Genomic DNA, 26,526 nt, shown 5'->3' with positions numbered 1-26,526 from the left:
AGCTTCCTAATGAGAATGGGGTGAGAGACAGTGTCAAAAGCCTTCCTGAAGTCTAGGAAAACTATATCCACTGCCACCCCTGCATCCAATGATTTAGTGACCTGGTCGTAAAAGGCCACCAGGTTGGTCTGACAGGACCTGCCGCTGACGAACCCATGCTGGTTGCCCCTGAGCATGCAGTTCCCTGCTGGCCTCTCCTGGATGTGTGCCAGAATAATTTTTTCTTGACCCCAGTGGGACTACATGGGAAACTGGACACAAGTGCTCAGCCCTGGACACTTCTGGGAACATACCAAAACAGGATGACTGGTACATATGGGAATTGCAGGCCAAAAAAAAGACACATGGGCCTTCCAGGATTAGGCATAGCTATGTAGGGGTATTCTGGATCACACTTCGAGACAAATTTTGGATCTAAAGTGTTTTACGTGACAAATCCTTTTATTTCAATCTTAGTTCCTCAGCCATAATTGAACCAACCTTATTTATTAATCGGTTTTACTATTCTATTTGTGAAAAAGTGTCTTGCTGTTTTTGGCAGCAGAATGGTCAGCGCCTTCATAGTACATATTAAATACAAGAAATGGGACCAAAAGTGCAAAGCCAGCTAATGTTATGGTGACCTTCAACTGTACTGATACAGGCAATTAGTGCACCACCTACTGAACTATCTTTCTACATCATTTACTGCAACATAGAACAAATTACTTGAAAGCATATAATCCAAATATTGACCTTGTATGATCTGTGACTGAGACCTCTGGCAGACATGCAAGTGAAGGCATGATCGTATCTGATGCAGGATCTCCACAACTACATTTCCTGCCATGTCATGCAAGTATGGTGGAGGCATGAATGTGGGATCCAGTATCAGATGCCATCACGACTTATTGCCAGTGCAAGGGGAGCCCAGGATCATAATCCTGGGCTCTCCCTGCACTGGCAAGTAGCAAACTCCTGCAGCTGGCAGCCCTTTCAGGTGATCTGCGTTCTCATCAGCAGGCACACACCACACTCTGCCAGGCCTTGCCACCTGATCTGGGCTCCCAGTCACATGGGCGCACCATGTGCCACCAGGGGCTGGGTCCCAGATTAGCAGACGGGGCTCCCAGGTCTGGAAGCACATGTAATAACTCTGTGGCTTATTCCTTGCTTTATCACACCATTAAATACATTAATTTGTAGTTTGTTAATGCTGGGTAGCAATTTAAGACGTGATTAACTGGTTTATCACATCTTAAGTGTAATGTGTGGCAGGGGCCTGAGATCTAAAGGGATCTCTAAAAAGCTTTGCTCTGGAAGGTTAGAAAATGCAGCATAAATCACTTGCTTACAGATTTTATCCCCCGCCTCCTTCTTTCCCCCCCACAACTGTCAGGTACAATGTCAGCCACTGTATGCAGTAAAATTAATGAGTACAAGTAATAGTACAATAATTAGAAGCCTTAACCATCAGTCACTGTCCTAATTTTCTCCACATACAGGAAGCCAAATTAGCTGATTTTTAAAAATGCTAATACTTGCCTTTACAAATATTGTACAGAAATAGGGAAATAAATTTTTCATGACATTAATCTTTTCAGGTCTATGGTTGGCATCATTTAAAGATAGGATACTTGAGACATCTCTGTGCTTTTCTGTTGCACGCTACATGCATTAAATATTCAGCCCAAAAGCAAAACTTTCCCTCTTGCACTCTAGTCAATAGGGACCACTAACATGTCTGCATCATTAGCATGTGATTTTTTTTTTTGAGTTTCTCTCAGAGGTTTATTATAGAAAGACAGTATTTCAGTCATCATTTACTTCAAAGGCTCATTATTGCAGAGGTGGCCAAAACTGGCATTTGTAAAAGGGCTGTTATATATCAAAAATACTTTCAACTCAATGGTACATTTTAAACAAAGAACTATCATTCCTATGCTCTCAATTACAATGTAGTCCTGGAAAAATTTAAAAAACTGAGGTGTTTTCGTTATTTCCTCATTTGTTTTTATTTCCCATTTTTCTCTGCTGTGGCAATGAAAATGAAAGAAGCCATTCCTACTCTTGATCTGAAGAAGTCTCATTTCCATGCAGGCAATTTTGTATTTGTTAGGCTGGGAGGACTGCATGGGTGGAGGTAGGAAGGGAGGACTGCTGAACAACATGAAAAATAGCTCCCAATGGAATTTTGAAAACAAATAAACATGAAAACATTTCTGTCTAAACAGTGCATTTTAATTTCCAGAGCTGTCCATTTCATACCTCTCATGAAGCACTGTTTTCACTTTAAAAGAACTATTAGCTGGGATGCAGAAAAATGAGATGCGTCATTGGAAAAAAATGTGAAAAGGCTTTTTCTGCCTGGTCAGATGCTTTTGCAAAAAATAAAAACATTGATCCATTTTAGAGGATGCATTTAACATGGATAAATGTCTCAGCACATATTCCATATATTTAATATCAAAATTAACTCTGTGCATCTTACCAGGGCAAGAAGGTCTGCAGAAACAAGCTCAAAGCAGCTTCAAGATACAGTTTCCTTACTGAGTGCATCTTTTGGCCTTTGGCCTTACCTTCTTCATTTGGGTCTTCTGTCCTCACTAACCCGTCCTCCTGCCTTAAGCAGGAAGGAAACTGCTCATTTGTTTTCAGTTATGCGTAAAAGCTGCATGTGTACAAGATGATGACATGACAGCTAAACTACAGGCATGGCTGCACTCACAAAGGCAGAATTATTGGTAGTGGTATGGAATAGCTGACCTCTGAACATATATATCAAGGGTATGTCTATAGTTCAATAAACTAACCGTGATGGGCAACAGTAAACTCAAACATGATGTGGATGACCTCCTGAACCAGAAGCAAGAAGTCCAGATTCACACAGCATTGATGCAAGCTAGTTAGCACCAGCAATCAACAAGGCTAATAAGCCTGTCCACCACATCACTTGAACCCACTCTGGCTACTCCTGGTTCAGGTAGCCTATGTGGAGCAGTGCAGGCATGTTTTAAGGTTCTGCTGCCTGACATACCATGGACAGGGGTTCATTTCTACAGGTGAAAATATCTGGGAAATTTGCAGTGCTAGACATCTTAGAGAGAGAGGGAGCATACAGGCATTGCAGCCTGCAACTGCCCCCTCTGCCCTCCTACTAGTGTGTTCGCTGTTGGGCGTTACCCCAGACTAGTAAAGCGCCTGCTCACCTGCTCCCACTCCCCAGGGTCACCCCAGTCTGGGGAAGGGGTGGGAAGCTGGACAATGGAGCAGCTGCTGATTCCTCATTTCAGGTGATGCACAGGGAAGCTTTTCCTGCTCTCTACTCCTCCCGGTCCAGGATTGGGGTAACCTCAGGTCAGTGTTCCCTAAACAGGGGTAACCTCAGTCTGGGGGAGACACAAGGAGACTTTCCCTACTGCTCCAATCCTCCTGGGACCAGAAGGAGTTCAGAAGCTCCTGTTTCCTGCACTGGACCTCTCTCTCAGGCCTGGGGAGGACATGGCAGCCTATAGGCAATAGAAAAAAGTCTCTTGCAGGAGAGATCTTCCTCGTTGCAAAGAGGAAGATCGTTCTCCTAGAAGCAGCAAGCTTGCTGAAGGAGAAGCTGTATGCTCTGTTTCTAGTGGGAGAGTGCCACCTGTCCATACTCACAGTAATTTTACAGCATAGGCATGCTCCAGGTTCATTCTGTAAGGGCTGGAAGAGATGCATGTACCCAAAGCAGGGGACAGCAACCTATGGCCCGCAGGCTGGATTTGGTCCATGGAGTCATAGCCTTTGGATATGGGGTTTCAGCAGCCAGATTGACCCAATTTGTTCTCAACCCACGTTGTGCTCTATGTTTGAGTTTACTGTTGCCCAGCACAGTTAGTTAATTGAACTAGGACACAGCTACTGCCATTACCGCTTTTCCCTGTGGCATCACAGAGAGGGTGTCTGCAGCCAATGCTCCTTCCCACAATGGCGAGGGAGTCAGCAGCAGTCACTTTCCCCTGCTGCTGTGAGGATGTACACTGGCTGAGGACACTCTCTCCTGTCAATGGTGATGGTGGCAACTGGGTCTGGTCCTAGAGCCTGCCTACCTCTAACCTCAAGCTTCGTCAATCCAGCCTGTTGCCTGAAAAGTTTCCAATCAGAGAGTTCCCAAACAGTACATGCCTGGGAACAAGGCCACAAACCAATCAAAAATCCCCAGTCTCTCATAAGAGAAAAACAGCACAGGAAACCTCACTATGAGATTCCAGTACAGCACAACAGTGCTGGAGGGAAAAAGTTTACAAAATCGAAGTGGAGATGAGGCTCTAATACCCATTAACTTTCCATGGGAATTAGAGCTCTTTTTGTCTTAAAAGCTCTTTAACTGTTAGCTATAGTATAAGTGATAGGCTAAAGCTGCCCAAAAGTCCCAAAATGGATTCTGACTTCTTTATATGCATATTAACTACTTCTGCTGGATCTGTCCACAGAGCAGCCCTATGTACCAGTACAATCCAGCATGTGGGGTCATCCAGCCCCTGGAGCTCCCCATGGGTCCAAAAATGTGGTGGCAGGGACTCCTGCTACTTTAAGAGAGAAGCAGATGCAGGGACGTCCCCAGGTAAGGGAAGATTACTCATTACGGGCTGAAGAGGATTAAGCAGCAGGGACCACTATGGCAGGGCTGGCGGCCCAACAATAGGACAGTAGGGCAGAGCCCTACTTGGACAGCAAGGGCACTGCTACAGGGGAGCAGTCATAAAGTACCGTGGAGGCTGTCCGGCCTAAGAGTCACCTGACAGGAAGAGGTGGGACTTCTAAAGGCTTATAAGACCAGTGCCTGAGACCAAGTGGGCAGTTTGGCCCTACAGACAGCAGGGAGAAGATCTCTAGAGCAAGATGCTGCAGGAGAGGGACCGATTGGCACCTGAGCTGCCCTGCGAGTTGCAAGTAATTAGTACAGCTGCATAAAGAAAAAATACTGGAACAGCTGTGTAGCACTCCAGAAAAATCGTCAGTGCTACACAGATTTAGAATCAGAGAATTTAGGGTTGCAAGGGACCACAGAAGGTCATCTAGTCCAACCCTGTGCTCAAAGCAGGATCAGCCCCATCTAGATCATCCCAGCCAAATTTGCTTAGCAGTTAATCAAACTTTAGATAAGAAAGAAGGTTTATCCACATGTAAAAGTGCTCTTTGTCTTGAAAGCCTGAATAATACTGTTTTTGCAGCCTCTCAATCATTTCCCATGTTTATCATATCTATCTACTTTCAATAACATTAACTAACACAGCTGTTTAAAATGCTTATCCTCTGTCTCTGAAAGACAGAGTTGAACTACATTTTAGATCACAGTAAGCCTCAGTTTTGCCTCGAGGCACAATGGTTTAAACTCTCTGGATCAATTTTTCTTAAGTAATTCACTGTGATTTTTTTTCCCCCTACAAAGACTTAAAGAAGGCCTCTTTCTAGAAATGGGCTGAGGGAACATGGTTTTTTAAGAATGAAACATTAGGATTTAAAGAGGCCAAAAAGCTGAACTTTAGGAGACCCTTCTGTGACAGACTACAGGTTCTATTGTAATATTTCTGTTTTAAATGTGCTCATGTTGTAATAAGGTGCTCCCCAGTTTCCCTGACTAGACTGTATATAGAGAAAGGTTAATCGAGTCCCTGCTAGGTCCCAGAGCTGCCTACCTGCAGGATGAGGAAGATGAACCTCCAGCATCAACAGAAAACTGAACAGCCTTGTTGATAATTCAGCAAGGTGGGGTTGAAGACGATGTGCTGGAGGCATCCAGGGAAGAGAAATAAGTATGACAATGGATGGATCAGCCAAGAAAACAGGGTGGCAGCTGGTAGGGGTTTGGGTTTCCCCTGACCTTGAAAGTCATAGCTGGGATGGCTTCAGGGGGTACTCAAAGACCCTGAGAGGTCTGAAGCAAACACCTCCTTGGGACTTTTGTCACATTTTCCACTTATTAGTGACTGGAATTATACTGTTCCCATGTCATTTACCCTAGCAGCTTAGAGAGCTAAAACAGCTAATCTTTCTCCTATGCTTAGAATAAAGCAATTATAAGTTCCTTTGGAGCTCAGCAGTGCTTCCTTGTCACTGTTCTTAGGGGAGATGATTTAAGTGGTATCACACACAACTTTCTTTTGCACAAATCTAGTTTCACTAATGTCCTTGCAACCAGAACAGATATAAAATTCTAAGAATGCCCTCATTAAACTGCTATTAATTTCCTCTGAATTGCATTCAGCTGGCTTCTCAGGTGGCTACTCTGCAAACAGTAATGGGAGGAAGGAGCTCATTTGTAGTGTTTGATCCTGAAGCAATTTGGGAAGTGGAAACCTAAGGTTGCTCTAAATTGATGTCCGTAGACCCATAAATCTATATGAAGACAGCTCAGCCATCTACCTTCACTCTTCCTTGGTCTCTCCCTCTTGGGCTGGAAAGGATTTGCACATCTGTTGGGTGAGGCTTTCTGACATGCCAAAGCATAGCAACACTTTGGTCATACTCCTGATGTGCTCCTCGTCCCCAGTATCCAGATCTGTATCTGTGACATTGCTAGCAATGTTAGGTAATGAGGTAATATGAAGACAATATGGAATTGCTGGAGGGGCCGACTACAGGAACCAATCACTTACATACTGACATTTCTTCTTCTCTATAGCAAATGGCAAAACTGCTGTGTACTCTGTACATACAAGCATGCTTACATTGCTAAGTTTGCTCTTTCTGTGAACCCTTTTAATTTCTCCATTATATGGCTACTCTGGCACCATGGATATAGGTTGTCACTACCATTTTATTATGCTATTATTCCACTGAAGTCAATGGAATCACAATAGCATAACACTGGTATAAGGCAAGAAAGAATCAAAGGTCCTGATATGGACTAGAACCTAGACCTCCCATTCAAATAAAAAAAAACCCTTGCAAAAAGACACACTGGGTGTATCCCCACTTCCAGGGGCATGCACCTGCAGTGGCAAAAATAGTAGCAGCACGCGCCCCTACTGTGGTTTGCACTGTGGGGTGGGGCAAACTGCCCTTTCCCTGCTCCTGGCATGCTGGAAGAGCTAAGGAGCAACTGGCCAGCAGCCAGAGTGTCTGCCTGAAGGACCGAGCCTCTGTGTCTGTTGGCACACATTCCTGTTGTACGCGCTGCCTTTTTTCCTTGCCTTTTTTTTGCTACCAGGATTTCCCGGTACAGTATATTAAGATGTCTGTTTTTTTGTTTGTTTGTTTGGGTTTTCTTTTTTATAGCTGGACTCGTATTGATAATACTACTGTAAAATAGAAGACTAGTGAACAGTCTGTACAGGACAATGCTTTGGAACCTGTTATCACAATGCTATGAAAGGCATTCTTTGCCCATGCATCTGCTGACCTGCAGGGGAGAGGTGATTTCTAACTGCAGGCAACCCAGCAGGTTATCGCCTTACCTGGGTTAGTGTACAGTTGACTCTCTACTGTTTTTCCAATGCACTGAAGTTTAACAGCTTGAAGAGATTCATCCCCATGCATGATTGTTGGCAAGCTGCCTAGAGTATCACGCACCAAATTTGCCACTTCTCGTACATCAAAGAGCTTCAGCAGTTCCGAGTATACAGCTGGGAAGGAGCTGAGAAACACAGTCTAAAAAGGAAGGAAAAAAGTATCAGTCACATACAGTGATACTAGGTTGACATTGTCAACATTTACAGACTGACCAGTGTCAACAGCATCTCATATTCAGCCATCACAGAACACACCTGCTTTTGTGATATTTTGATTCCAAGTTATAAACTGTGATATGGATTTGAGGTCATTATTTAGATTCTTCCAAATATTTTCACGGTTCTCATGACCTCAGAGCTCTGGCATGAATTTCTTTTTAACACGGACTTAATCCATGCAGCCTGCAAGGGATTAACACTTGACCAGCAGCATCCTCCTACTGTTCCTGCCACCAGGGTCTCTGGGCTTCCCCTCTCTCTTACCAGCTTCTGTTTCCTAAACAGGGAACCCAAGACCCACATGCCAATGATGTCCACATGGGGGAGAGGGGGGGCAGGGGCCTACATGGCGTGCTGCTCCTGGCTGTTCAGAAGTTGGACAGCTCTGTTTTAGTCCATTAAATATTTTTATTTCTCTCTCATAGATTCATAGATTCATAGATTAAGGGTCGCAAGGGACCTAGTAGATCTTCTAGCCCGACCCCCCGCCAGGGTGGGAGAACAACAAAAAAACCCCAAAAAGAGAAACGGGACTCAAATGAGTCCAGCCAGGTAGGCATCCAGCCTCTTCTTAAAGACCCCCAGGGTAGGGGCCAGCACCACTTCCCTTGGAAGTTGGTTCCAGCTCCTAGCCGCCCTAACTGTGAAGTAGTTTTTGCGGATGTCCAATCTATACCTCCTCTCCATCAACTTGTGCCCATTACTCCTTGTTATGCCAGCGGGCGCTAGGGGAAACAGCGTCTCCCCCAAACCCTTCTGGTCCCCCCTAGTGAGTTTATAGACGGTCACCAGGTCCCCCCTCAGCCTTCTCTTGTGGAGGCTGAATAGGTTCAGGTCCTGCAGTCTCTCACTGTAGGGTCTGCCCTGTTGTCCCCGGATCATGCGGGTGGCCCTCCTCTGGACCCTCTCCATGTTGTCCACATCCCTCTTGAAATGGGGCGCACAGAACTGGACACAATACTCCAGCTGTGGCCTGACCAGCGTCGCGTAGAGGGGGAGGATCACCTCCTTGGCTCTACTCGAGATGCACCTGTGGATGCATGACAAGGTCCGGTTAGCCCTGCCAACCATGACCTCGCATTGTCGGCCCATGTTCATCTTGGAGTCTATAATGACTCCAAGATCTCTTTCTGCCTCCGTGCTCTCGAGTAGGGAGTTCCCCATTGTGTAAGTGTGCTGCTGGTTCCTACTGCCCAATTTATACTCTCATGTGAGCATAAATCACTATTTTGAATGCAGCTATTTAACCACACAATCCATTAGAGAAAAGAGATTATTCACAATGACAGGAGAAACTGTTAAGTACCAGGATATACTCTTTCTACCTACACAGACAAATAACAGAATCTCTCCCTCCCATATATTTCAAATATTTAAAGAGGTTATATTGCCTGGAGACAGGATTGGGACTGTTGGTTAAATTCTGAAACCCAAAATAGGGTTGGAAGTCTTTTAAGAAAGAAAAGAATTTGAAAAGCAAACAAGAAACACTGAATAATGAAGTACGTTAGGTTACAAAAAATGTTGTTGAAACCTCTGTCTTTCTTCACACTTTCCCAAAACTACTCAATTGGGAAAAGTCATTTATCCCAGCCATGCTTCATCTCTTTCAGCAATGCTATGTACAATGCTAGAGTGTTAAAGGTGCTACCTGGAAACAGGACAGGATTCTCCAGATGCTCATTTACATGATTTTGCCCCAAAATATTTCATTTAAGTTCCTCTGATGGAAAAACTGTCCTAATCATATCCCTACCATTTTCCCATTAATTTAGTCTTTTCTTTGAAACGCCCCCCACCAAAAAACAGCTTTTTATACAACTCAAAGGAATGAACTGGTCATCTAGTCCAACCCCCTGCTCAAAGCAGGACTATCCCCAACTATATCATCCCAGCCAAGACTTTGTCTAGCTGACTGTAGTGTTTTACTACCTGTTCCAGTGTTTTACTACCCTCTTAATGAGAAAGTTTTTCCTAATACCTAATCTAAATATCCCTTGCTGCAACTTTAGACCACTGCTCCTTGTTCCATCATCTGCCATCACCGAGAAAAGTCTACCTCCATGCTCTTTGGAACCACCCTTCAGGTACTTGAAGGCTGCTAGTAAATTCCCTCTCAGTCTTCTCTATACTAAATAAGCCCAGTTCCCTCAGCCTCTCCTCATAAGGAATGTGCCCCAGCCTCCTAACCCTTTTCATTGCCCTCCACTGGACTCTCTCCAATTTGTTCATATCCTTCCTGTAGTGGAGGGCACAAAACTGGACACTGTACTCCAGATGTGGCCTCCAGTGCTGAATAGATGGAAATAATCACTTCACCTTGATCTATTCTGGCAACACTCCTACCAATGCAGCCCAGGATGCCAATAGCCTTCTTGGCAACAAGGGCACATTGTTGGCTCATATTCAGTGTATTGTCCACTGTAACCACAAGTCCTTTTCTGCAGAGCTGCTGCCCAACCAGTCAATCCCCAGCCTGTATTGGTGCATGGGATCGTTCTGTCCTAAGTGCAGGACTTTAGCTCTTTTCCTTATTGAACCTCATGGGATTTCTTTTGGTCCAATCCTCTAATTTGTCAAGGTCTCTCTGAATCCTAATCTTGCCCTCCATCTTAATCTACGACTCACCCCAGCTTGGCGTCATCTGCAAACTTGCTGAGGGTGCACTCTATGCCATCTTCCAGGTCATTGATGAAGATAATGAACAAAACCGGCCCCGGGACTGACCCCTAGGGCAGTCCATTTGATACTGGCTGCCAAACTAGACATTGAGCCATTGACTACCACCCTTTGAACCCAAGGATCCAGCCAGTTTTCTATCTACCTTACAGTCTATTCCTTCAAACCAGACTTCTTTAGCTTGCCTGCGAGAATGTTGTGGGAGACCGTATCAAAAGCCTTGTTGAAGTCAAAGTATATCACATCCAGTGATCTCCCCACATCCACAGAGCCAGTCAACTCATTACAGAAGGCAATCAGGTTGGTCAGGCACGACTTGCCCATGGTGAATCCATGCTGACTGTTCCTAATCACCTTCTCCTCTGAGTGCTTAGAAATGGATTTCTTGAGTACCTGCTCCACAATTTTTCCATGGACTGAGGTAAGGCTGAACCATCTGTAGTTCCCTAGATCCTTTATTTTCCCCTTTCTTAAAGATGGGCACTATATTTGACTCTTTCAGTACAACATGCAAAGGTCTGAAAGGTACCTGCAAGTCCAGTTTTCTTTCTCAAGTGAGGGTTGCATGTTGAATGTATAGTATTGTCCCCTGTATGTTCTGGCCTCAGCTATTAGTATTGATCAATTTTAATAGCCCCAGTGGAAATGAAGGAACTACCTGAAGTACCACAATATTCAGTCTGGCAAGATTCTACATTAAGTTTAAACATTTTTGGTTCAAAACACTGGATTCCAAAGTGCCTAGAAAGTTGAACACTGACCACAGTCATAGACATACCATTCAATTTCTGTTTGGCAATTGTGGTCAGGGATATGGGTTTTCTGTTTGCTGCAGAAAAATGTAGCTTTCCTTCTTTAAAGGAGAAAAAAGTAGATTTTCCCAAGGGATACCTACACACACACACACACACACATATATATGCACACCCCCCCATATACCTATATACACACACCCCCTTTATACACACACACACACCCCTATTGATATACTTATACCTATATATACACACCTATACACACACACCTATATATATATACACCCCCCTCTATACACCTATATATGTGTATATATATAATATATATACACACATACACACCTCTCTATATATACACACCTATACACACACACCCTATATATACACCTGTATATACCTATACCTATATTTATATACCTATATATACCCATATATACTTATAAATACATATATACACCTATATATACATACACACCCTATACACACACCTATATATATACCTATACACACACACCTATATGTATATATATACACCTATATATACCTATACCTATATATATACACACACCTATATATATACACACCTATATGTGTGTATGTCCGCGCACACACACACACACACACACACACACACACCCTATGTATATATATACACCTATATCTATCTATCTATCTATCTATAGATAGCTAAATAGATATAGTGGTGTTTCATTTTAATCATGGGGAAAAAAGGGTTTTGGAGTTTTTAATCAGAGAACTTTGGATTTTTTAACAAAGAAAACCAGGAACCTTGATTATGATTCATTATAGCCACTGGAACCACGATTAACACAGTGTAGTCAGTCCCTTCCTAATGCAAAACTAACAGTCTAGTTAAGGGCATTTGGCACATGGACCAATTACCGCAAGGTAAACAGGGGTTGGGGGGATTAATACCTTGTCAGCTAGCCCCTAGTAATCACCAGTGTGCACACTTGTACCTCATGGTAAATGAGAGCTACCTCCAATGCACACTGTCAGGGGTTAGTTTTCATTTACCGTGGAGCAGGACATTAAGGCTACTTGCAGAAGTGTAAAAAAACAAAACAGTGCTTTGCTTTAAGCTCAGCCCACCCCACTTCTGAGCACAGTGCACGTCTAGAAGAGGCATCTTGTTAGTTTGACCTGGCTCGCCCAACATCAGTATTAATTGAGCACTTCAGCAGGCCTTTTTGGCACTTTTGTCTAATAACTGATCGAGTCAGCTTTAGATACAAGTGCCAAAAAGCCCTGCTGAAGTGCCCAATCTATACAGACACTTGGGGGCCAGTTCGAACTAATACATTTCCTCATCTGCTAAACTGCTGTTTTGTTTTTTGTCATGTCTGTCAGCAACCTAAAATCCTGCATGATTCTGATTCAGAAGTTGGTGGAATGAAAAACTTATCATAAGTACGGCCTTGACTAAATCACAGTTTTGCAGACTGCATGGATACTGTGAAGTTAGCTCCACGCCACGATTTTTAAGGGTCGCGAGCCTGTGCCAGAAAAACGCATGAAAGCACAGGTTTCCCTTTGCAGGCTGGCAGTGTTCCAGGTTTCAAAGGGAAATCAGCTTTCACAGAGTTCCAGCCTGCAAGAAGCTGCTGGGGCCATGGTCAGATGAAGGTAAGTGTATAGGAAGCAGAGAGGGAAGGGAGTTTGGGGGCCAGGACTTGGAGACCGTTGGGGTGGAGTGTGTGCCTGTATTAGGCAATGTAAGGCCAGGGCTAATGGGGCTTATTCCCCCAAAACTTTTTGCAGTGGCTGGTGACAGCAGTAGTACCATAACACTGCTGTTCCGTAGTGCCTGGCCATGCTTGGTAAGTAGCCGCTCCTCTGCTGCTGCTTAAAGCTACAGCGCCACTTCCCTGCAACAGCACCATAGGAGGGAGGGGTGGGGGCCAGGCGGGGCTCAGCCTCAGCCACCCCAAATAATATTTTCCTCCACCACTTGGTGCTTGGCGCTCATGTGACACATGAGTGGGTAATGTATCATTTTTCATGGAATATTCACGGAACTACTGGGACCCATTTGCCCAGATCAATGGTAGTTCCGTGAGTATTCTGTGAAAAATGATACTTTACCGATGCACATGTTGCAAATTTTCTACAAGAAATCTGGGATTTTCTCAGGGCTCTAACTGTAAGTCATAACCCAGCAAAGTATAAGCAGATACAAACAATCAATATGCCATGCAGAAAGCAGGAATCTGCTGTTAGGCAAAATAAATAGAAATTCGTGTATGTATTTCCAAACATGGAAAATGGAAATAACCAAAGCAAGCAAGCTTGCAAAACTTACTTGTAATTGAGATAAAGCACTCGCTCCCTTGCTCTCTTGGGAAAGGAAGAATCGAATTGACAGAAGGAGTTCCTGAATACAGCACCGGAATTCTTCCTCATTTTGTCCGCCAGTAGCAAGAGAAAATAGTCTCCGAGACTGAACTATGTATTTAAAAATATATTCCTGTGCCTATAAATGCCAGAAAAGAAAAATCCTGTATTAGACCAAAGTCATAATCTTTAAAATTAAACAAAATAAAATTAATATATTTATAACATTTGTTGATAAACATGGCCTGACATTTAATTTTGTCAACATGTCTCTTCTTCCCCAGTGATCCACCATCATTACTTTAATGAGAACATTCTTAAAAGCGTTACTCCTTCATCTGTTCTACGCAAGGGAGTATTTGCTTAATAAGAGCTGGGAGGAGGGACCAGGACTCAATAATATGTATTTTCCCATTTACACAAAAATTCTCTCCTCTTAACATAACCAGAGAGGAAGGCAGAATCTTCAACAAAGTATGTTTATCTTAGGATGCAAAGATTTGACAAATATACCAAGTGTGTGAAATGTGTTTGGCACCGTGGGATGAATCTTGTGGGTTGGACTGCCATGTATTGTGATGGCGACAGTGTTAATCCCCAGAGCTGTCAGAGCCCTTAGAACAATTCTGGAACTAAGGGAGTTAACACTGCTGCCTCTTGTCTCCTGCCCCCCACCCCCCCAACTTTTTCCCTGCTACCAACTTTAATTGCCAGGGATGAGTAATTAAAGTCATCGGGGATTAATCCCACTGCCACAGGGATTATAGCAGTGGTGGTTATTAGTTCCATGGGCAAAATCTAGCCCAAAAATCTGGATGGCTCAGGCTGTGAGAAGTCCCATAAGTTGCGAGAAGTCCCATGTTCTGCTCAGCTGCTCATCTTGGATCAACTTTTCAGAGTGAAAAGTTTCCAGAAACATGAATAAACTGATCAGCTGCCTCAGAGGTATGTAAATGCACTGAATACACAGGGTCATTTCACCATGTGTTCACACCTCAGTGGTTTAAATCAGTGTTGCTATGCTAATGCACCATTCAGGTATATTATTATATCTGGCAACTTCTATTACCTTTAACACTTCCTGGATATGCTCCTGTAGCTCTACTTCTGTTACTCGATCAATATGCCATTTCAGTACTTTTATAAGATCTCTAGAGTATGAAAAAGAAAATAATTACAGTGCAAAAGTGGGGAAAGAGTTAATAAAAATTTAGCAGGTTGAAAATATAAACAAGTAACTTCTGCAAAACAAGCAGATAAAAAGTCTCTAAGTTTTTGCAACCCAAAGGTTCTTCCAGGAAAGTACTCAACTGTAAAGGCACTATAGTAATAATTATAGGCCCAAGCTTTCACTTGCACATAGCTCTGCCACTAAAGCAGCTTTTTTGATCAAGTTGTTCATTTAAACTAGTAGTGCTTGACCTTTTTGCTGGATGGGAAGTGCCAGGTCCATCCATGGGCCAAATCCAGCCAATGGGCTCGATCTGGCTGCACAGGGGGGTGGGGAGCGGCTTAGCTTCGATATGGACATGCAAGGTGGTGGGGAATAGGTAGCAGCCAGCCCTATCTCACCATGTGGGAGGTGTACATGGCCCCATCTTACTGCGCAGCAGTGACCTGGGGGAGGCAGGGGCAGAGTGGGGTTTGGATCTGGAAAAATAGACCTTCAACATATCCCCTACCACCAAATTTTCCAACCTGTGCGGATCTCTATGGGCCAGATTTGGGCCACAGGCCAGGGACTGAGCACCCCTGATTTAAACCATAAAAGCAAATCACTAAAGGCAGTCTCTGCTAGCTCTGACTCCCTTTGCAGTCTTTTGATTTTGAGTTGTGATCTCATTAGACCCCGTTGGACCTAATCAATACTTATATGGTAAGTAATGAATACACGTAGTAGAGGAATAAGTGATAGTCATTATTTAGTATGTAGTACAACACACAAAGTCAATACAGCAGCAATAGATTGCCAGAGTGTTAGGGGTGCTAGGTTGTTCCTTTCACATTATATGTAAACAAGTCCTTTTAACAATCTGAAACTTCATATACAGTGATGTCTTAGATAAATGCAGATATTTGTATTCTGAATGCCTAGAATTCTTTTTAGGCACTGGTCCTGAGAAGGTTTAAACAAGTTTACATTTATGCCCTCTGACTTATTCCACTCAAATTAAACCTCAAAATCTAAAAACTATTTTAACAAGCTCTAGTCTTGAGATCTAGCTTGGAACAGAGAGGTGGAAGGATGCTCAAATACAGAAGCATGGCATTTTTTTGATTAATGTTCAAATCTAATGCTCATGCCTATGCTCCATCTATTTTATTGGTTGCAAAATATTTCTAAATTGTAAGGCAAAAAAGCTTTTTCTCTCATAATTTAAAATGATTTGAGATATTCTTTTACTGGACTTAATTTTGGAGATTTAGATATGTATTGGATTTCATTTCTTCCTATACTAAATTTACTTTACCTTTAAGACTAATTGTGCTTGGTACCAATTATTGTCAACATTCAAAACAGGCAAGAAAGCTCAGACCCTACCTGTATGCAAGTGCACCTGCAAAATGACTTTCAATGTAAGTATCCATTACTGGCTTAAAATGATGAAATTTGCTGTCCTGCAGCAAATTTATTATGTGAACCTAATCAGAAAAAAGTAAGGAAAAATATTAATGCCCTTCCTTATTTCTAGAAGTCTTATTTCAATGTTATCAAGTACCTTTTCAGTAACAATGATTATACAAAGCCATGACTAAACACTTACCAAACAATCAAATACTTTAGACCCATATTTTTGAGAATTTTCATCTAAAATCCCAAATAAAGTGTCCAGTGTGTCTTGAAGAAACTATGAGTGAAAGGAGAATCAAAAGGTAAAGTTTGTTTTCAAATAAGTTTGTGTGTAAACGGTAAGGAATTTATTCTGTCACATTAATTTATTCCAAAGGAAATAAGAAAACCATAATATGTACCTTCACTATTTCTGAACCATCGATTTCTTTTAATTTTGAGAGGCAACCTGCTATTTTGTCTGGATGGGTTCGCCATTTGAGAAGGTCAAGCATATCGCCTGCCAAAAAGACATACAAGATTACAGCTGGAAGAAAGGCAGTACCTTCAGATGTTAACATTTGACTATTCCATTCCAAATACCAAAATTCAGATTTTATCATCACAGAAGGGAACTATCTAGTAACATGTTGTACCACAGTCTGGCTAACTTGAAATTTCCATCTGACACCATTATTGCTTCACTAATAAGAACAAAGGCTGGAAGGACTCTTTCCAGAAACGATAAAGCCCCGTCTTAAAACAATAAAGGTTTTCTTCAGCCATGGGCGTGCATCATATTTGCTGGTTGCCTTCCCACACCCTTTCAGTTATATGTATCAGGGCATTTTTAAGCCTTCCCATAGGCATTTGGGCATTGGCTACAGCCAAGGCTGTGGGGACTTTGACTGGGGTGTGCCAATGCTTCTGCTGGGATCAAAAACAGAGGTTCCTGGCTGGAGAGTCTTGCCCTCCACTCAGGGTCAGATCAATCATCATATTTGCAGTCAGGAAGAAATTTTACCCCATGGTCAGATTGGTATGGACATCATATTGGTATGAGATTTTTCTGCCTTCCTCTGTAGTAGGGGGTATGGCCCTCTACCATAACTATACCTCCTGAGCATATATTGACAACATTTTATAGAATTGGATGTCATGCTTCCCCTGCTTTACCTGTGGCAGGTTAGGGCATTAGGTCTAGGTTGTGTCAGGGTTGATGGTAGTCTTATGCAGAGTGCAGATTATGGTTTGTATGGAACGGTTTGGATACGGTGATCCTGCCTCATGTAGGGGTTGGACTAGATGACCTTGGGAGGTCCTTGCCGGTTCAACTTCTCTATGACTCTATATCTGTAGCACTAAATGCACCCTTTAATGGTATAAGAAGTGAATGTTCAGCCATTCAGGCTGTTTGTAGCAATACAAAGACAGTAAAAATATTACAAAATAGTAATGGTTTTGTAGCACTTCATGCAGTGCCTTGTAAGCACTATACAAAACTGTATCTAGGATCCTTTGGGAGAGTGGCTGGCTCCTTGAAAGTCCATCCAGCTGTAAGCTGTCAGAAAGTCCTTTTGGGACCATGCTGCAGCTGTGACTCCCAGAACACCAAGCCTTCTAGGTTACTCTGGCCACTTTGGTGGCACCACAGGGGGCCCTGCCACTGGGGCCAGAATATTAGCTCCTGATGATGTCCTTCTTAACACTGGTGCTCTGGCAGCCATGGCAGCACCACCAGGGGCTTGCAGGATTTCCAATCAGCTATTGCCATTAGGTGTGTGCAAAATGGGCTGTATTCAGTTCGGCCTGAATCAGAGACAGTGATTCAATTTGTTGATTTGCCTCACTGTCCCTGATCCCCCGAATCTGAAGATTGGATGCTGATTCAGAGAATCAGTGATTTGGCCATGGACACAGCTTTAAATGTTTTTTGTACCTACCTTAAGGTACCAGGCATGGCTTGTGAATGCTGAGATGGTCAGGTGGATGGAGTCTCCCACAGGACCATGGGGGAGCCCCCCTGCGTGCTCAGCAGTGAACCTGGAAGCAGACCAGAAGTATTTCCGATCCACTTCTGGGTCTGCTGTTGAGCGCGTGGGCCCCCCGCCCCATGGCCCTTGGCTTGGCAATCAGCTGCAGGGGATCCCAGGTGCCCCCCAGACCCAGGAGGCACCAGTAGCCGAGCCAGGATGGCCCCCCCAGCACGCTCCCCGGCAGACCTGGAAGTGGACGGGAAGTGCTTCTGGCCCACTTCTGGGTCTGCTGAAGAGAGTGCTGGAGGCACCCCCACACTTCTGTGGGACAGTCCATGCGCCCCAGCATCCCAGCATTCATGAGCCGCCTGGTACCTTGAGGTATGTACAATAAATATTTAAAGCTGTGTCTATCTCTGATTTGTTTAATCTTTCCAAATCTCTCTGAATCGATTCAGAGGGTTCCGATCCAATTCAGAGAAATAAAGTGTCTTCCGATTCGATTTGGAGACAAATTGAATCAGGGACCAAAGCTTCGCACAGCCCTAACTGCCATGGCTATCTCACTGCAGGCTTCTCTTGAGGCAGAGGGATCAAAGGAGACATGCCTTGTCACCCCCGGCTGAAGAGCTTGCCTACGTGTAGCTCTGCAGCCAGGGGGCTTGAATGCCTATAGTGCTACAATGCGCTGAGATACTTTGCAGCGCTATAAATGAACACCTGTCAATACCCTTACTTCTCCTGTTCCACAGTTCCCATCCTCTGATAGTTAGAAGCTATTTCCTAATTTCCAATCTTACTTTACCTATAACCAGTTTCTACCCTTTTGTTCTTTTGCCAATATTATACTTCAGTTTAAAATGGCTCTTCGCCCTCCTTGCCAATTATTCCCCTAATGCTTTTACAGACAACAATCATATTTTCTTCTCAGCCTTCATATTTTGTGGGCTAAAAAAGCAACTGTTTTTAATCTCCTCTTGTAAAACAGGCTCTTCCTTCCCAAATAATTCTAATAAGTTCTTCTAATATACTTGTTCCAGTCTGAGTTCATCTTTTGTGATGGACCTCCACCTTTCTCAAAATATACCAGAGAAAATCTCCTAAGTACCTAAATGACATTAATACTTCCCTATCTCTATGGGAAACAAATCACTTGACTTATGTTTCTGCTTGTCCCCCTTTTTCCCTTGCTGCTGAATTCAGCAGGGGCAAGGAGAGGCAAATGGTGCCAGTGTTCACACCCTGGGCTGTACAGCCATGTGAAAGCTGTGGCAGCTGGAAGGGGAAAGGCAGTGGAGGCCCATCTCTTTCTGCCTAATGCACACCTACATGGCTCTGGCACAGCACCTGGAAACAAAAGAGTTATTTCAAAGAAAGTGTCACTGCTGTGGGACAGAGGACAGTCCCACTCCCACCATGTTCCAAAAGCATGTAGTTTTCTCTTCAGGAGATGCTATTAGGGCACTAGGAAGCAAGAGATGCTGAGCTAAAATACAGTGCTGCCAGCTGGGCAGTTTGCATCTGTCCTTCCCTCCCACAGTCCTGAGATCCTACAATCCCACAGCCAGCACTAGGAATCTCCCTGCAGGCTAATGGAAGCCAATGGCCCATCAACCTCCATCCCTACTGTTGCACAGGGCACTGAGCCAAGCATCTCACTGTTCAACCTCAGCCGGTTTCAGTAACTTCTTTGCCATATACCTTAGCAGACCCTTAGCCCTTGACCTTCCATCCCCCTTCCCAGCCCATTACACCCATCTATAAGAACTGCCTGGATGAGAGCCATAACCCTTTCTGCCTTTAGCCTCTCCCCCCTGTGATACCCTTAGCAAGTAGAATGAGGGAACAGGCCACATTTGAATGTAAATCAATTACTTATTTCTGCAATTATGCTAAACTTAAATTATTTTATAAATTTAAAATACTACAGAAGACTGAACTTTTTACTTTGTATTGATAAACCTAAAATTACTAATAATGTATTTCTTCATTTTTAATATTATTTAAAATACTTAAGATTTGCCAAAGAATGGAACTAATGCTAGTATGTGGCCATTGGCCTATTTCTGATTATACGTTTTATCCCCCTGCAAAAAAGGTTGAGCACCACCACTCTAAAGCCATGCATCCTACTAAGGTCCAACTGACAGGTCTGCAATTAGCCAGAAATTTTTTTATCTCCTTCTTAAATAAAGGTACCGTGAATGATGTTCTTTAAGCATATGGAATCATTTTCAATGTCACAGATGTCTTAAAAATCCTTGCTATCAGACTTGCAGTTTCAGGCAACAATCATTTTAGTAAGTCTGGGATAGAAATCTTCTGCCACTACATGCAACTTGATTATATTAAACTTTAAGTTCTACTTCTACCTCAGAAACAGTAAATTCCATTTCTAGATTTTAATTCCCATTAGTCATCCTACCTTTGCCATATTCCCAGGTTCATTAGCACATTTATTGAAAACTGAGGCAACATAATCATTTTATTTTCTGGATCCTATGCAGATTTTCTTCAATCACCCCCCCAACCCTACTGCACTGCAGTCCTACTTCTCTTATTCTCTTTTATTTACAGAGCTAAACTCTTTTTAACTACTTGTTTTAATATCCTTTACAAGGTCTAGAACAGCTCTACTTTAGGCGATTTTTCCCTTTATCTCTAGACTTTCCTACCTATAAGAAAAAGCTTTCCTTCCTAAACAATCTTCTTTTCCTTGCAGACTCCCTTAATTATTACTCTTAATGTCCTTCTTGAATTGGCTAGTCATCCTGCTAGGACTAAAGCCTTTTCCTGCAACAACTTTATTTATTTAGTTTTCGTATGAAATAATATTTCCAGAAATTTTTTGCAAATTTTACTTAAATAAATTCCAAACTTCCTCCATATTCAAAACCTGGATCTCTCCAGTCAAGCTGATTTCCCTAACTAGGTCTCTTAGCTTTTAAAAAATATACCAATTTAGAAGAGGATGAGCATGAGCATACATCAGCCGATCTATTTTAATTGCTGTATGTTTCTGCTCTATCCCAGAGTAAAAGAAAACTAAACTATAATATTTCTGGTAACTTTTTGATTAAATTTTACATACTACAGCAGACGCATGAAACGGAGCAGATTGGCTGACACATGCTCATAAGAGTTCTACTTCGAGGAGTCTGAATTGGTACAACTGTTTTGTCTGCCCACACACAAAGACTAGACTTTTGAAAGCAAAAACCTTAGTTACAGATGCACACGTTTACCCCTCCATTTGATAAATGGAATCAACCCATGGCCTTTCAACCTGAAATAATTTCTAGCACTCATTCTTCTTTAATGGTCTCGCTATGCAAAGCCAAGCATAAAACAGTACAATTTCCTATTCACTCAGTGCCTCTTCCATTGGTCAAGAATAACTGCATCCCACTGCTATTAATATTTTGTTCTCCAATCTACATCTCACTAGGTAAGGCTCCCATAAGATGCTATTCTAAGTGCTTAAATAACTTTGCAGGGACCTCTATTCATCTCCAAACTCAACTATATAGTTAGCTTGTCTAACAGATCATTAACAGTATTCTAAAACAATCCCTGAAGTGATTCTGACCCAAAGATGTTCTGTTTTATCCACACCTGCAGACTGACCATTAGGCTCTCATTGATAGTTCAGTGGAGAACGACCAATGTGTAAGGGCACATTTAAAGGATCAAAACTAGATTATAAGTCTCTCCTTACTCATTCTTCTGTAACCTTGATGCAACAAGGTTCCCACCTTGGAGGAAATGCATTTGTCTTTTGGATGGTGCAAATAGCTATCTACACTGATACCTGGGTAGCCCTTGACTTATCAAATAGAGACTGGCTTCAATTTTCCTGAAGGAAGGTGGTTCACTCAGTATAAAATATTTGTTGGGGATTAACAAAAATGCAAGCATAAGACATTCACTTCAAAGAATTCATTCTAAGGGAAATGAGAGGAATGAAAGACAGCTGAGATAATGTTAGGGAACAGTTCAAATACACATGAAACACTCATGCGTGAGACTGAGGGGAAAGGGACACAGAAACAATAGATTACATGTATTAAGAAAATGAGAACATAAAATACTTCCAAATAGCCTAATGCGAACACAATAAACCCACTGGGAAACTACAAATCGGAAGATAAGTCAATGCTGCAAATAAAGACTGAGAGAAACCTACATTTCATATCTTCTCTTTTATGTAAGTTGATGTGTTAATTTAACAAGAACAACAACAACAAGCCCCCCAAACATTCTAGCACCATCACAATGGTTTTAATCTTAGCTGTTAAAAATAAATAAAGTTACTTTTATATGAAAAGGGTTTAAGAACAGCTGTCTGGGGTTCGGTTTTGTGATTTCCTGCACCTCCAAGGTGTGGACACTCTTGTAAACACCCCTGTGAATGCTCCACTATTGTTTTCTAATTCAGCATCACTAGGTGCTGAATCATGTTTTTGTGAAGGTGGATAGACTGATAAACTAGGCACAGGTCAGACCCTTGAAAAACCAGAAATTGTTACATGCTCTTTTATTGTGAAACCACTTGGTTTTGTGGGGCTTGTTTCAATTGGTGAGGAACCATACTGAACACAGAACAACTGGCTAAAATAGCCTAACCTCCTACTTACTTGCAGGGTGGACACTATGGCTGCTTGCAGACATTACAATATGCGTGCTTTACTGGAAGAAGCAGAACGTTACTTCGACTCAGCTTCACAGTGTCTGTATAGATTGGGCACTTCATTGGGGCTTTTGGGCACTTTTATCTAAAGTTGATCAATCAGCTATTAGATAAAAGTGCCAAAAAGCTTCACTAGAGCGCCCTCTCTATACAGACATCAAGCAAGCCAGGTCCATCTAATGTGCTGCCTCTTCTGGGCATGCACCGGGCTTAGGGTGGGAGTGTGCAGAGTTTAAAGTACCATTTTGTGTTGTTTTTTTTAACATCTGCAAGAAGTCTATGTGTTTAGGCATATATAAATCTCTCACAACTCTGGAGAATGTGCAAATTCAAAATAAATATATAAAACTATGAAATAAGTTTTGTATTTAAATGATTTATAGATGCCCAGGAAGTGGAAATGGGGAAAGATCAATACTTAAAAAATATACTGTATTGGGTACTTTTATCATTTTGGGATGATGGAACATGTCCATTCAATCATGGAACAGATATCTTTTTGGCTAATATCAAAGTTACTGAGGCTGAAGAGAAAAAGGAGAGGAGAGAGAAAGTCAGGCTAATCACTGGCACTTTCTTTTGAGGAATATAGTGCAGATATTTGTTCCATAGGCTACTTTGCTCTCTAATAAACTACTAGTGTGAGTGAAAGACTCCTTAAGCAGTTGGGGGAGGAGCTCATAATGGTTGACACTGCAAGGAGATGTCCTCTCTTTCCTTATTCCCCTTAACGCTCATGGCAAGGTGAACGGTGGGGGCTAAAGGCAGTCCTCTCAGAATAGGTGGGAATGGTCAAGGAAAGAAGAAAGACCTGCACTGTGATTTATTGCTGGGTAGCGTTTCCAGACCAGTGTTTCCAGTGCTTTGGCTTAACTGAACCACACTCCTTGTATTTTGTCTTTTTTTCCTGTGTGACTGTGATAACACCCTGACCTCCAACTGAGTTCTCGGTCACACCCTCCAATTCTAGTTATAGTCTTCTCTCTCATAAAAAATTGAAATACAGTTCAACCTCATTATAACAAATCCTGGTCATAAGAACTCCTGCTTTTAGCAGCCCAGCAGCAGATACAAATTTCTTTCATTTTTTGGTGCAGCAAATTGACTTACCATATTATAGCAAACATTTCCTTTTAATGAACTTTTCTCTTGGTCCCATGCGGGTTCATTATAATGAGGCTGTACTGTAGATAAACATAGTGAAATTTGTATTTATCCATACAAAGCTGTTCCTATGAATGCTTACTGTATAAAAGTAAATACATTATATTTTAAATGTTTCATTTTTTTTTAAATAAATATGCTGAATCCCAGGAGGGATAGCCAAGGTAATGGTCAAAAGACCAAGTAATTGCATGCTTTGCTTTGCATTCATTTCCTAATTGTTTAATTGTTTATAAGAATGGAGAGCCAGAAACTTGCCAAGGTGAACCTCCCCAAATAATATCTTTGGAGAGAGAAAGTTTAAAATGAAAGATAATCCTGGCTATTGAGCAATATACAGAAATATCCTCTGTCCCTGGAGTGTTGCTAGAATAAATCTGAACTCCTAGAGCTGAGAGAGGATCAGTGGTTCATGTTCTTTTTTAAAATGTATTCTTCTCCTTATCTAATTTGTAGTAAAATGCTGGTATTAGTAACAACCTTTCAGTAGCTAAGTGGTATTCTTGGTGCTTAGATGACTACTCCATAAAGCAGGGGTTAGCATTGTTTCCTGACAGTGGACTGGAATAACCAAGCTCAGGTCCAAGTAGGCCAACTCTAGGACCTGGATGCCACCACCTCTGCCATTTCTTTCTGCTGTCCAGAAAGCAACAAGCTGCAGTGCAGGCAAAGCCTTCCACTGCTGAACACCAAAGTCCCCATAGTCCAGGGGATGGATCAATGGTTCCATGGGTGGTAGGTTGCTGACCTATGATGAAGCCAAATAAATCAGATTATCTAAGAATCCAGAAAAGAACAGAATACCATCCTTTATAGGGGTAAGAATGTCTTAGTGATATATTTTATTGGACCAACTACCATATTTACTTAAATAAGAAGTTTTCCCCCAGTCACCATGGGGAAAGAAGCTCCTCCTCTTACTTTTGCATACAAGGAAACCTCATTGAATGAACTGTCATTCAATGCAACACATGCTCAGTAATGGAAACCAACTATGAACTTGATTAAATGCAGCCAACACTGAGCATGACTGTAAAACACATGCTCGTATTATGCAAACATACTGATGAGAGCACACCACAAGTTAGTGCAGCCCATCTGAATGAGATACATGGTAGTGCCCATTGTGCTCAGTCCTCTATAGCGCTGATTCTTTTTTAAGTTATGGTTAGCCACTAACTGAATATATTTCAACTTCCTCTTTACAACCACTGCTAAACTGTGGCTTTCTTTCCCATTTAACTTTGGGCTGATATAATGTATAGTTTATACTATATATAAAGTGCTTAAAAGCGTGTTATGGAGTACCTGTACTAAAACTTACAGGAGTTTCAAAACAGGTAACATGCATAAATTCTAGACGAATTAAGTCTATGAGTTATCATAGTAATTTGCCTACATACAAATTACTACAGGCATGTTTTTTTCAAAATCAGTGTTTTCAAATTTGCCCCTCACTTCCATATGCTCAGGGAGAGCAGGGCCTAACAATAAGGGAGGAAAGGGGCTGCAGGGGAAAGAAGTTGTGGGGGCAGAAGACAAGAGGGCTACCTGACCTTTGTAGATTTAATATTCCCGGCTATAGCAGTGGGAAGGAACAAATTCAAGGCAAACCTCCAATAATTAGATTCTATACCTGAAAATATAACAAATTTATAAATTTTCCAAATTTCCCAATCTAATAATTGGGAGAGAGGGGCATCTTAATTCAGGATTAGCATATATTCAAGTAAATATGGTATATAGTTGGAATAAAGTTGCACAAGCTTTCAAAGGCAAGACATTCTTCATCAGGTCTCTTGCATTCAAAAGTTTGTCTACTTTATTCCAATGACACAATTGGTCCAAAAAAAGGTATCACCCTAAGAAATCCTTGCTTCTCAATTTCTGGACCCAATTTCTACATCACTCTTCTACCGCCCTCCATAGATTAATGTGCTACCATGATCCAGGATCTGTAACTGTTGCACAATTGGTCCATTATCTCTTTTTAACAGCATCTGGAGAACAATCTTTTGAACTGTTAGCTGCAAAGTGACAATACTGAGAATACAGAATGAATGTACACAGAAAAGCAGACTATAAATGCTTTCCTTAATTGTCTGTATACAGTCTTACTTGGGAAAAGACACTGAACGTAACACAATGAAAATTAAAAAAGAAGAATATTCTCATTAAAACCCAAGATGGTTATAATTAAAAATCTTTACAACTGCCATTTTCAAATAATTAACACTGTCACCATCTAGGTGGTCTTGTCCATATCAGGGGCAGGCAATTATTGGGGTTACAGGGCCACTTAATGAGTTCTGGCAAGCTGTTCAGGGCTGCAAGGGTAGTCCTGACCCTTGACAGGTGCCCTGCCCCCTGGTCGCCATCTTGGGACTGGAAGTCCTGCCCCCTTACCCCTGACCTTTGACATGGGAAGTCCCTCTCCTTGCCCCTAAAAGTACTCCTTTTGGAAAGGGGTTTTGCCATCTTGGAACTGGAAAAAAACAAATTATATACTAAAAATCAAACATTGACAATAACGTATTTTAATTTAATTACAAAATATATTTTTGTCCTGATTTGTATGTGTTTTGTTGTCTATATATAGGTGATTGCATAATAGCTCAAAATGATGTCTTACTCATGTATATTGTGTGATGGCAGGTGAAGAAATGAC

The 26,526-nt window shown here is 42.1% G+C and overlaps 1 protein-coding gene across 2 annotated transcripts in view; it reads right to left on the bottom strand.

Annotated features, from left to right (window-relative positions):
- Positions 1–26,526, bottom strand: part of DOCK4 (dedicator of cytokinesis 4) — a 483,151-nt gene that overhangs the window by 130,956 nt on the left and 325,669 nt on the right. For both annotated transcript variants that reach the window (XM_019514562.1, XM_019514563.1), the window contains exons 18-23: positions 16,451–16,548; positions 16,243–16,326; positions 16,020–16,120; positions 14,547–14,628; positions 13,446–13,616; positions 7,416–7,608 (exon numbers count right to left, since the gene is read on the bottom strand). In XM_019514562.1, the coding sequence (XP_019370107.1) occupies positions 7,416–7,608; positions 13,446–13,616; positions 14,547–14,628; positions 16,020–16,120; positions 16,243–16,326; positions 16,451–16,548 (729 nt within the window). The remainder of the gene's footprint in view (positions 1–7,415; positions 7,609–13,445; positions 13,617–14,546; positions 14,629–16,019; positions 16,121–16,242; positions 16,327–16,450; positions 16,549–26,526) is intronic.

This window comes from Gavialis gangeticus, unplaced genomic scaffold (genome assembly GCF_001723915.1).
Source record: "Gavialis gangeticus isolate Ggan-Ray unplaced genomic scaffold, GavGan_comp1, whole genome shotgun sequence".
NCBI classification, from domain to species: domain Eukaryota; kingdom Metazoa; phylum Chordata; order Crocodylia; family Gavialidae; genus Gavialis; species Gavialis gangeticus.
The sequence above is the reverse complement of the archived record's forward strand: the minus strand, read 5'-3'. Positions and strand labels throughout refer to the sequence as shown.